Below are 13,115 nucleotides of genomic sequence, written 5' to 3'. Positions count from 1 at the left end.
TAGTATCGAATTCGCCAGCCACGAGATTCGAACCTAAAACCTCTCACTTCTAAGCGAAGATGAATACCACAAGACCTCTCCCCTCTCACTTCTACACGTTACAATATTAGTTTTTAGCTTTTGAAATGGTTTATACATTTGTACATATTTAGATTTGTTTTTATGAAATGTTTTGCCAACATGTCTCGTTCGCAAGAAGCTTGGAGAAGGCCAAAACTCACAGCATGTCTTGTTAGTTGCACATTCCTATGTGAACACACCATTTTCTCCCATGCCTAAATTGCAGTTACCAGAAGAAATGGTAACACGAGGTTGTTACGTTGTCTTCGAATCATGTCGAATGAAAACTGCAACAGTGGAAAACATCTTGCTTGTACTCACCATCCCTGCTACAGCTTTTCACCAATTTCCCCACATATAGTTGCCTCACTCTTTCATTTTCTCCAAAGTCATTTATCTTATGGCCATTGCGAAAAGCCATCTTCATTAATTTCGACTGGTGCAAACTATTGGAAAAAAAAAAAAAAAAAGAAAGAACAAAATGTAAAGACCTGAGCCAGGGAAAAACAACACTCAGAGAGAACCTTGGACCAATAATGCCACCAAGCAACGAGTTACAGGGAGGGAAAAAAGAGGAAAATTACAAATATTAATCTGTTCTAGACTTGGCCATCAACAGCCATCATGGGGTGGTCATGTTTCCGGATCTAGCCCTGTCCATCTCATCCTGTATCGCCTTGATAAAACTTACGTTTGAGTTGTGACATGTGAGGTGGGGGTGGAGGTGGCGGAGGAAGTGACATTGGCTGTGCTGCTAAAACACCCTTGCCGTCCCTGGGATCCATGATATTACCACCCTGCACTTGTTCCATTGCGGTGTTGCTCATTTGCGGAGAATTGAAGGGCATACCACCAGGATTCCGTCCATATTCTCCTTGATAAAATGCAGTTTGTCCTTGAGGCTCTGCAGAGTTAGAGAAACTATCTGCATTTCCTTGACCCCCTGCTGCAGCTTCAAAAGGAGCACCAGCTTGTCCTGCATTCCAAGAGTGTGGATAACTAGCTGGAAAGTTCATTTTACCTACCGAACCAGGGGGGAAACCCAGTAATGACCCCTGTTCTGGTCCAACATCTGGGGCGGAATCCTGTCGTGCCATCTCCTCATAGGGAGCACCATAAACTTGCTGGGATCCATCAACTAGAAAGGGAAGGCCAAATGGAAGAGGCATCCGCACTTGATTGGAATTAACAGGCATTGCATAATTAGGGGGTGGAATGGAATGCATGGGTGGATATTCAGAAAAGGGAGTCTCAGATAAAATTCCTTGCTGCTTATCAGAAAATTGGCCAGATTCCTGCATTGGGGCACCCATTGAATCATAGCTTTGTTGATGGAAGAGACTGAGGGGAGCAGGCCTGTCAAAGCCTGGGGGGCGACTGGGGTCTGGAGGGTTACTCTGGACTTGCCCAAAATCTGGGGCTGGGTTGGGCTGCATGACTGGCCTTGGAAGTGATTGTTCTCTAGTCTGTTGAAGCCGAGCTTTGTCCTCACGATCATAGAGCTGAGAATTTGAACCAGGAGAAACTAATGGCCTTGGTGGAGCTCGAGCTGTGGATTCAGATACTGTACATTGTTTGGAATTCTGAGATTCTGATTCATTTCCATCCATTTTGCCTGCAAATGGCTGAAGAAGGTAAGCATGGCTCTCATGGATATGAGATTCAAATTCACCCCTCTTCAGAAAAGATTTCAGACAGTGAGGGGCTGCACAAATGAAGATCCCCTCCATCATTTTGATTGTCTGAATCTTCTGGATGCGTTCGTCGCAACTGTGTAACATAAATCATGAAAGTTAGATGTTCAAATGACTCATCAACTAATTCCAATACTTGGTGGTAATCAATGATTTATTGATGCAAATTTAGCCCTAAAGTGCAATATCCCTCAATTTAAGTCCCTTAGATGAGCACTCTTCTAAATAATAGAAGTACACATGCAAAAGTCAAAATGCTCGTTGGGTGTTATGCCGAAATTCTACAACACTACAAGCCCAAGAAAATCCTTCCGCTCCTTCACTGGGCGAAAGAAAAGGAACAAGTTTGTAGATAACAGATTGATGCACTAGTCTGAGCATGTAAAGTTAAGAAAGCTTACAGATAGCATATTGAGTAACTCCTAGCACAATCCAGACAAAAAGCATGCTCACAAGGGCTCTGCAAGAACACAGGCTAGTTAATATATATGAAGTTTATATCATGCAATTCAACACTTGACTTCTGGTATAAATTTCAGAGTTTCCAAGGGCAAAATATATGAAGCTAAAATAACACCAAGACATGAAATTTAAAAGTAAAAGCAACTAACACATGTGGAAAAACAGGTTTACTCGGTCAATACCAGGCGTCCATAGATAGCAATTGGAAAATCACAGCTAACACAAAAGTGGACGCGTTCTCCAAGCTGGCGACGGGACCTGCGGCCTACATTCTTGACAAGAGTAGTGGTGGTTACTGCACCAATGCCCTTTGCCACAGGAAGATCAGCAAGTACAAGGTGGTCAGGGCATGCAACGGTCACAGTCTCTGCTGGCAAGTGTTTTGCCCCTGCAGCACCCTCTGTTGGTGTAAGACTCTTAAGCCGGATCAGCATCTTTCACCCTACTGTTACCCTCTTCCTTGGATGTATAAAGTTTGCGACTTACTATAGCATGCTAAAATTTCCAACTTCAGACTCCAATTACGAGACCAAATATCTTCTCCTCCTGTAGATGAATTGAAAATAACAAGTCCTCGTGATGGGGTTATTCAAATGAGTGTATTACGCACTTACATATGGATGAAAAATGATGTATAACTAAGGATGCAAATGTCTGGAGTTGAAAAATAAAATTAGATTGACAAAAATTTGGTTTGATATTAGTGTTTTTGTTTCTCACTTCTATGACTCAAATTAAGGAAATTCTGGAAGATTGATAACAAATAGACACGAGAAGGCGCAAAGACTATAGTTTTATCCACAAACCTAGACAAGCGATACACGAATCTAAAGGTAAGCAGCCACAAGGTATTTCTAAGTTCCAAGAACCAAACACAGAAACCACACAGGCAGAATGTCACCCAAAAAAACGAAGGTTAACCCGAAAAAATTCTCAACTCCGATAAACTAACCTAAAAGGTTCAGGTGCCACAAAAATAATAACACCAACATGTTGAATGTTCACATGTTCTCTTCAGACTCTGTATCAAGCAGGAAATAAACTAAGCAGGTGAACCTAAATATTGGAATTTGCAGCATAAAATCTCTGTTTGGTTCCATGGAATCCAATTCCGAATGCAACTATTTGGGGTCATAGCTAACGAAGTTGGCATTGCAATCGAAGTGTGCCCAATTAATACACAAATCTGAACCAAATTTCTTTGCACTGATCGTGGGGAGCAAATACACTAACCGGCAAGTCGTCCATACGACGTCGTCGGCGATCGCAACCATCGAGCGGTCAAGTCTGAAAAGGGTAAATAATATTCAGTTACCGCCGCAAGCCCTAATAAAATCCGATTGAAATTGATTAGATGTTAAGATGTGTGAAAAATTAATGAAAACGGAAATTAAGGAGTACCTGAGCTAAAATGGGAGAAAATTGGCGGAAGAAGAAGAAGGAATTCTGAAATTTTGTTAAATGGCGGGTGGATTTCGGCCGAGATTTGGAGCACGAAGAAGAAGGGAACTCGTTTACTGGGTTTTGGGTTGGTAACAGTTAATGGGCTGACCGACTTGAGGGCCGGTGTGGGCTTTTGGACTACTGTACAAAAAAAATTAAGGGCAAATGCTCTATTTGGAAAGAACAAAAAAAAACAAAGTTCGTTGTTGGAGGACGTCTCACGTGGTTAGCTTGATTGAATTTGGGATCTCAGATGCAAAAGCAAATACTCTTATCTGAACTACAAAATTTTTAACATAACGAAAAATTTTTGTTAAGATATCGTGAATGCATTGTTCAATCATGAGAGAACTTAAAAATTAAATAAAACGTGAGACTGGATTAGCTATGTCATTCCAATTAAGTGATGAGAGAGACGTACTCATGATTAAGCCTTGTTTGATTCCGATTTTAAACACAAGCACACATATGGTAATCGATAATTAGAATCAAAACAAGGAATCAGATTTGAACACAAAGTATTCTTGTGTTTAATTAGAATCAAAACAAGGAGACGGATTCGAACACAAAGTATTCTTGTGTTCACAAAATATGGAGAATCAAAACAGAAATGGTTCCCAAACGGAATAAGAAATTCAATCTCTTATTTTGGAGGAATTGAAAAATAACATTAAGAATATTAAAACCAAAAGTCATGAGTACGACAAGAGAGATAAGATTGTCCAGAAAACAAATTATCATTATTTGTAAAACTTCATAGTTTCGAATACATGTTTTTCTTGGGAGGAAGAGGAACCTTCTCCTCAGTTAGCAAAAAAAATGCCACTAAAAATGTTTAATCTAGGCCTTATTATTCTCTAAAACAACTATCAGTTGCTGCAGATGCTACAACCCCTAAAAAACCCCACATTGTCCTTGATCCTCGCGACCTCGATCCTCGTTAAGCTCACGATGACTCTATATTTCTCACAACCTTCTTAACCTGCCACGAGAAATAAAAGATGAGAAACTAATTCAGGATAGTTACTGAAGACAATCAAGAAATCTAAAGATTAACTGGCTACAAGACTGTTTTCCAAATACATAGCTACGTTATCTATGCTGCAGCCCCCACAGCTGTTGACACAGGGAGTGGCAAGTGCATGCAAAGACCAAAAACACGAAATGGTGAAGAACAGGAAAGTGGAGGAGTTGCAAAATGTACCTGCTCAAGGGTTAGAAACATGATGACATTCCACGATCCTAGCCGTCCAAAATTTGGGATGAAGCCCTTGTAAAAGGCCAAAGGTCCCTGTAAAACATTGAATGCCGTTAATAACCAGTATCTTTTGATGAGTCTCTTCAATTAACTAAAGTTGGAAGTTAGTGTTGGGTTGTGGCAGTTAGCACCCTATTCAGTCTGCAAGTAGATTACACAATGCAAATACACTAATGCTTAAATGCCTTTAGATATTTCACATCGCAACTACAGAAACCAACTGCATAATTTGTTTCAATCAATAACTAGAATTCTGACTGGCTTTAGATTCTACATCTCACGACTCTCACCCACAAGCTAATTTGCTTTACCTCTGAATGCAAATACACTTATACTTGATTTGCATAACTTCTTAACTTATTAAAGCAATTTTAAAGTGTAAATTAAGAATAGGCTAGAAGGTATTGGAAGAAATTAATTTGTACATCATTCTTCAGAGTTTTGAGGAAGCAATCCATCGTGTTTTTGTAAGCAGAATCTCCCATCATCCTTGACTTAACCTGAGAAAAGATGAACAATAAAAAATAAATTAAATATGAGGTTGTATGATGCAATGAGAATAAAAAATGCAGCTCAATCAGTACATGAAAATAGGTAAACCATTTTGACAAAAAGAAAAGAGCGACCACTTATTGAGTCCATGCGTAGCTAAAAAAGGACATAAATCAACTAGTCAATAATAAATATGCTTGCATAACAGATACAAGACTAATTTACATCTTTAATTGATCAGAGCTTGAAAAAGAGTTTCATATCATATAAAAGTACAGGATGAGAACATGAAAAGAAATGGTAAGAACTAACTGTTTGCATTCTCCATAAGAACTAATAAATATGATGGATGCCTTCCGGCAAATACACATGTGCCACATGCTCTTATCCTGAGTTAATAAGATCATCAATTCACTTGCTGCCAGAACATGTAAGCAAACATAGTATGCGCTAGATACCAGATATACTTAACTAGAGACCAATCAGATAGATTTCACATTTGAATGTAGATAAATTACCACATCAACTGGTGAGCCAATACAGACAGCAAAGAAACCAGCCCCCAGACCAGAAAGAAGATGAGTGACAACATTATCCGAGAACCCTGGAAGTTTTAGAAGTGTCTGCATTGAAATGTATACACATTAAGATAAGTGTAAAGAATGCTGCTCCAAAAGAACAAAATAAGACTGTTAGTGAGCTTACCTCCTTCACTTGATCATAACTGGCTAGTTCGGCAGCATTAATAATAGAATTACGTGCAATGTTGGGTCCGATCCCAGTCCAGAGTGCCCCAACTCCCTCCTAATTTTTCAGATGTGACCCAAGTTTAAAAAGTCAGAAAGAAAAAATTATATATATTTGAATGCCATCCCCTCCTTTTTATCTTAAATTTCTAGGATAGATGTTCAACCTGTCTCACAATGGTGGAATACGCATTCAGTGATCCCGAATAACGCCTTGGTGCACCAGGTGGTAATTTTCCTTCAGCTTGAAGTCTAACTTTCACAAGATCAGTTGGATTTGCCACTGTGATTGCTAAAGCACCTATTTTTTTTTTATCAAAAAAGCAAGTTTGAAAAGTCAAATGTAAATCCAAAATTAACAAGGACCCACTTACATATCAAAAAAGGCAACACACAGGTCTTACTGCCTATCTTTCCATCTTAGAAAGAAAAAAAGATTAAAACAACTATGGACTTCCAGCCAAACTATAATATGACACCACTAGGATACTACAGACAGTAATGCAGATACAGCGCACAAGACTACTTTTATTCCACAAAACCAGCAGAAACGAAAGGTAAATCGAAAAGCAACCACAACCATGCTTACCAGTTGTTAAGGCAGCAAGTATTTTCTTTGTTAAAGGAACATCACCAACAAAGTCACTGCCTCCGCAATAGAAGGACTTGATCTGTAAAGCATACAATTTATATGTATTAGACATCAGAAAGCACAGATATCACATACACTAAAAAGAAAATTTCACAATAAGTTTGCGTTTTCTAAAAAATAAGAATCGGGACGTACAGGATCATACAACCCAATTCTTAAACCTCCATATAGGCATTGACGATGCAATCCAGGTATAATTCCTTTCCAGAGTGCCGTCAGACCTTCTTCCCTGGCTATGGTAGCAACTGTGCCCAGCATACCCCTGTATTTAGGTAAGGCCACTCCATCACCTGCAACAGCTTTCTTCTGGAGTTGAAGCCTGACTTTAGCCGTGTCCAACGGAATAGTACAAATCTGCACCAAGTTAATCAAAAGAACGTCAAACTTAACAGACTCTTCGAAACAAACAGTTGGAAGACATCACAATCAATTGTCTCCTCATACTCAATTGTGTGTATAAACAGGAAGGTCTGATCACAACAAACTAATTAAGATTCAAGTGCGGCACCGGGTCACCTAATTACACGAAAAACTAACCTTAAAATGTTAATTATCAACACATTATACAGCAAAACCAAAACAGCTAGATATTTTTTCAAAATTTCCAAAACAGCTACATATTTTTTCAAAATTTTAAGCGCAATTTCTGGGAACAACCAAAAACCCAGATAGCAGAATCATGAACTCAACATATCCGATACGCCAATATAAAATTCATCACAATTTAGGACATGAGTTTCATCTCTCATTTGACTGTTGATATAAAAAAAACAGTCCACAGGATCCAAACACAAAAATCCGTATCGATTCAATTTCGCATAGAAAATAACGTGATCACCGATCAGAGTTCATTTGATTGATTACCTCAGCAAAACAGGCGGAGAAGGCGCTGCTTGCAAAAGTTCCGGCGAAAGAAATGTCGGATTTGGACTTGCTATCGGCCACCATGGCTGAGATGATTGAAACAAAAACGATGGCCGACAGAATCAGATGCGAGTAGGGTTTTAATAGAGGAATGGGAACCCAAATTGCCCAATTGGGTTTCGCTGGAATGCGATTCCCGGGAAAAGCGAATCCCCAATCGGAGGTTTTGCAATTGGGTTTTTGCCTCTACGAGTCACGAAGCGCTCTTCTGCTTCTCCATGTCATTGCTCATTGCTTTTATCAACGCTTTCGCCGCTTTTCCCACCTTTTCGCTTTTGGAATCTCTGCGGGTGCTTATTCGGGAATTTACTGCACTCGCGGTATTTCACGAATTGGGTTTTGCCACGTGTTGTGATTTTGGGCATAAGGGTCATTTTGCAGTCGCAAGTTTGGAAGTTGGTGATGTGGGCTGCTTCTATTGGTGTAGAATTTGGTGGAGTAATTAAAGGCCTTACGGTTGTTATGGAAAGGAAACTTTCATGTAACTAGTGACATCATATACACAAATATATTAGATAGTTTGGATAATTTTTAACACGTGGAAAATATTCAATTGACCGGTGACGTTATTAGAAGGAAAATGTTATTAAAATACTTATTTTTACCTCTCACACACTTTTATTAATTTTTTGTCATTAATTTGTTTTAATTTATTTGATCTAGCGACTGAAAATTGAAAGATATGTGTGATAATTAAAAATGGGCGTGTGAATAACACTACCTTATTAAAATTATGCATTGGTTTGAAGATAGAACCTCTTGCTAATTCTTTTTTTAACAAACGATATTATCTACATTAAAGGTGAGAGGAGCGGGGTAAGTAGCAATAATATGATTTAAATTCGTCTTTATCTAATAAATAAATATTTGATAATGATAGGGAGACCAAAATTATAAATCAAATTTTGTAAATCAAATGATGTGAATGTTGATGATTGACTTATTACTTAAGTGTTAATTAACGTGTTTATTTTCTATTAGTAACAAATAATTTGATTTAAAAATTTGATCTCCCTAACATTATTCAATATTTATATATTAGCCTGAATTTTGGGGGTGATTAATTAAGGCAAATACAGAGAAGTTTTATGGTTGGCTATCTGAATCAGTGAACCAGATAAGGATTTTGAAGGGTATTTTTCTAATCATGGTGGACTAATTAAAACATGATCAATTAAAGTAATAGTAATGAGATTGACACATATGGTTGTTGAGTAAACAATTCTTGTGGCATGGCCTGGTTATGATTTGCTGGTGTTTAAATACAAATATTATTTTAGTGTTTAAATACAACATTAAGGATGGTTAATGACAATTATTTTGAAATCGTTAAATAAAAAAATACTAAAAAAAATCATCTTTTTAGACTATTTTTTATAAATCACATAATACAATGACTGATACTTAGAAATCCAAATAGTGGTTTCTCAAACACGACTCCTGCTGAATTGATAACTTTAAGAAAAAGTGAATTGAAAGGCATAAGATAAGAATATAAATGGAGTCCAAATGGACCACTTCTGTGAGGGGCAGTGGCCAATTGGACCAATTTGAATAGGTCAGGTCAGGTGGGTTGATGAAAGTTTTCGGGTACACTCGGAGAAGACAAAAAAGTGATGTTAAATGTTAATGTAGGGCGTGTAGATGGAGTGTGGAGAACAATTTGTATAAAACGAGTTTATTATTACGTGTCTTTTTTTATTTAATAATATCTTGTTATGTAAAGAAAAATTTACACAGTAATGCATTACTAGATAGGAGCCACTACATGATGACAACTCATTTTATGTAAATCTTTCTGGTGTAGGTGAGGATATTCTACGGTGCACACTATGATATTTTACCGGTTAGATCATTGTTTAAAAAAACAAAAATCAAGTTCTAACCATTGCATCGGTTAAGATATCTGGAGCATTTCATTTTCCGCATTACTTTAAAATTTTTTGTGTAGGTGATTATTAGGGTTGGATGCAAGTAAGGAATCAATATTTTTTTTTTGCCAAACGATAGATTTGTTAGGTTAACTGTTAGATTAGGAAGCCGACATGATTCTAACTCATGTGTGATGAAATGACAACACTCCTCTCCACCACTGTAGTAGAGGGTCACTTGCAAGGACTCAATTAATATGTTAAAAGGGTTTGGGCATAATTGGTATTACATTTTAGAAGGTTTATATGCTAATAAGCGCTTTTATTAGAAATATTATTATTAGAAGCACGATAAAAGTTTGTTAAAATTGAAAGGTGCTTTTTCATAAAGTACTTGTATCAGTCAAAAGCATTTACAAGTTTGTTTATTCTAAACGCAATCAAAAGCGTTTCTTAGCTATTGAAAGCAATTTTGGCTTTTCAAATGAAATATCAAACATGACTTTAAGGCACTTAGGAAAAAGGAGAGAGTTAAACTCGTTGTCTACAAGCATCTGGGTCTGTCCACCAATGAGGTAAGTGGACCATATATTGGATCAACAAATGATAAGACTCACAAACGGGTGCATAAACGATTGTCACTAGCATAACTATGAAATAAAATAGATGAACAATTGAATATTTCAAAAGGTGAAAATTTGGCTTCTTAAGATTGAGGAGGGAGTTCCTCTCAAGATGTTTTGTTACTGATCTAGATAGTTTCGTGTTTTTTATTAGAATTGTTCAATTATAAATTACTTTGTAAAGATAATCTATGGAAAAAAAATCATAAAATAAGGTTGTTTAGTCAATCAACTGTAGCAAATAAATAGACGGTTTGTAATGCTTTTATTGTACCGAACTATTTATTCTTATCTAGTTCATGACTAAACGATCTCATCTCATTTTTTATTAATTTTTTGTAGAGATGATCTTCTAAAGTGATTTATAATATGAACGGTTTTGATCATAAACAAGAAGTTTCGTAAACCAATAACAAGACATATTAAAGGGAGTAGGATTCTCTTCCTTCTAAATCTCTCTCCCCCCCAGTCTCTTCTCATTTGAACGATTATGTTTAAGTGTTAACATCTTGTGTTGACTTTTTTATAGAAATAGAAAGATAAAAAAGAAAATTTGAGAGGATGAGAAGTAGGGGGAGAGAATTTAAAGAGAAAAAAATGTTACTCCGTATTAAAAAAAAACTCCTCCTCATATATCGGGTGAGAAGCTAAGTTAAATTCCAATCCAAAATAGGTAGTTGCATGATGAAAATGATGAGTATTTGTCAAATATAGCCAAAAATTAACCCTTAATTTCAAAAATGTCACTTTTTATAAAATCTTTCAAATATATCTAAAATTTCACCTAAATAAACACAAATACCCTCAAATTTAACAATCAAATAAATTAAAGGTTTTTTTAGCCAAAATGATTCGTGACATTGATATAACTCCTTAATTTGGTTCTTAACAATTAATGCTAATCAATAATAGTGTTCTTGAATTTGTCTATCGTGAATCATTTTAGTCTTTCTTTGAATTTGTCCATCGTGATCATTTTAGTTTTTTTGTGAAAAATCTGTCAATTGCTCTATTAGTGTGATGATGTGGAGCCACGTGAGTCTCACAAATACAATCATATAATGACATGTGGATTAACTTTAAAAACTATTTTTATATTTAAAACTAAAAATGATATTAGTAAGAAAAAAGGCGTTGAAGGCATGATTGAATTTCTTCTGCTCCCACTTACAGTAATCGTGGCGGCGCTCAATGTTGGTGATGAAGGGGTCGAAGTGGAAAGGGTTGTGGTGGTGGAGTGTAGAAGCGAAGGTGAAGTTGGACCGGAGCTTGAGGCGACAGTAGCTAGAAAGCTTTTAATTTATTTAATTGTTAAATTTGAGGATATTTGTGTCTATTTAAGTGAAATTTTGAATATATTTGATTTTTTTTTATTTTATAAAAAATGACATTTTTGAAATTAAAAGTTAATTTTTGGTTATATTTGATAAATACTCGAAAATGATTCTCTCCAGATCCAATTTGTGGGGATCCTAGGGATCCCCACATCCTAGCCGTTCATCGTATATCGTGAAATCAATTTTCGTCAAATACTATTTCTGTTTAATTTTAAATAAAAAAATTAAATAATTTCTAATCTCACGATATACGATGAATGACTAAAATGTAATGATTCATAGGAACTCCACAAAATAGATCCGGATCGAGTCCAATTCCTTTGCATGCATCACAGCGCAACTGTTTGCTTGCGTGAAATCTTTTCATTCATATGTGGAATCGTGCCAACATGAAATGAATGGACGTTTGCTTTTGTCATGTGTATGGGTTTGCAAATTCGACAACAAACTCCTTTCACTGCCTTCCTTGCTTTCTCCTGTTTGTTGTTTGCCTCTTCGTAGGCTCTCTTGTCTTCTCTTTGGCCTTTGTGCCCTAGAATGCACTTTCCTTGTTCTCAAAAAAAAAAAAAAAAAAAAAAAAAAAAAAAAACTTTCGCGTTCAGGTCTGCTATTCCCAAAATTTCAACGCCCACCCCTGTGCGTTGTGGATTATTATTATTAAATTTTTTTTGAAAATATAAAAGTAAAAGAGTTTTACATTTCTGAAAGAAAAAAGTTTACAAGCGTTTATAAAAGGTTAAGTTATTCTTTATATTGTTAATTAATTTATAGTGAATCCTCAAGTTTCTTATGTCTGAAGCCCAAAAGGTTACATGTGCTCCACGTTATCCAAATTGTGTTGTCAACGAATTTAGCTTGAAAATTTACTACATGTGAGGATGTGTGAAAATGTGAAAGTAAAAAGAGCCCGAGATCGATGAAAGAATAAAACATACAAGGGCTTATATGAAGTTTGACTCCTATCTATCTTGCAATTGGATTTATGATAAAATCGGATTTCAAAAGCCCAGTTTGGCAAGCTGTTAACAATCCTTTCTTGGACAAATATAGCAACTTAAACGGCTCCATATTTCATGCGTTTATTACTGTCGAATAAGGATCCTCTTCGGATTCTCTTTGTGCGAATTTGGTTGATCAATCAATGGTGTTCGTTCATCGAACATTGTGCAGTCAATTTTCATTAAGTATTGTTTACATTTAATTTTAAATAAAAAATTTAAATGAATTTCTTGCTAAAAAATATACTATAAACGGACACGATTGATTAATCATTCAGATTCCCACAAAAAAAATTCGGTTAGGATCCTAATCCATTTTTGTCATCACATTCACATGATAATAATCAAAGTTTGTTTCGTATATAACTCATTTACTCACTAGGCGCCAAGCCTGTCAACTTTCCGTATCCTTTTTGTTGTGGTTTTATGTTACTCCCTCGAGATCACATCTAACCCATTAGAGAGTTTTGAATCTGCACTACACGCGTTCCACCTAATTTTCGAGTTGTAGCACAACTTCATATAAGTTATTACTAAGGTTCTAAAAATCGTTAG

General features: G+C 36.3%; 2 protein-coding genes across 3 annotated transcripts; both read right to left on the bottom strand.

The window, feature by feature from the left end:
- Positions 1-561: 561 nt before the first annotated feature.
- LOC137723162 (E3 ubiquitin-protein ligase HAKAI homolog) lies at positions 562-3,752 on the bottom strand. Of its 2 annotated transcripts, none has more exons than XM_068462336.1 (5): positions 3,618-3,752; positions 3,450-3,542; positions 2,399-2,762; positions 2,156-2,214; positions 562-1,830 (listed from the first exon to the last, which is right to left on the bottom strand). In XM_068462336.1, the coding sequence occupies exons 3-5, from the start codon at positions 2,648-2,650 to the stop codon at positions 723-725; spliced, it is 1,419 nt and encodes a 472-aa protein (XP_068318437.1). In that variant the 5' UTR covers positions 2,651-2,762; positions 3,450-3,542; positions 3,618-3,752; the 3' UTR covers positions 562-722. The 2 variants fall into 2 exon arrangements, with proteins under 2 accessions (XP_068318437.1, XP_068318438.1); XM_068462337.1 differs by having other exon boundaries at positions 3,450-3,503; positions 3,618-3,696.
- A 564-nt stretch (positions 3,753-4,316) lies between these two features.
- On the bottom strand, positions 4,317-7,945 carry LOC137722954 (mitochondrial uncoupling protein 1-like). Its single transcript, XM_068462087.1, has 9 exons — positions 7,672-7,945; positions 6,943-7,161; positions 6,745-6,826; positions 6,323-6,456; positions 6,115-6,213; positions 5,928-6,032; positions 5,343-5,417; positions 4,864-4,950; positions 4,317-4,641 (listed from the first exon to the last, which is right to left on the bottom strand). The coding sequence occupies exons 1-9, from the start codon at positions 7,753-7,755 to the stop codon at positions 4,606-4,608; spliced, it is 921 nt and encodes a 306-aa protein (XP_068318188.1). The 5' UTR covers positions 7,756-7,945; the 3' UTR covers positions 4,317-4,605.
- Between the last annotated feature and the right edge of the window lie 5,170 nt (positions 7,946-13,115).

The sequence above is a fragment of the Pyrus communis genome, chromosome 17, assembly GCF_963583255.1.
Source record: "Pyrus communis chromosome 17, drPyrComm1.1, whole genome shotgun sequence".
NCBI classification, from domain to species: Eukaryota; Viridiplantae; Streptophyta; class Magnoliopsida; order Rosales; family Rosaceae; genus Pyrus; species Pyrus communis.
This window is presented reverse-complemented; position numbering and strand designations above follow the sequence as displayed.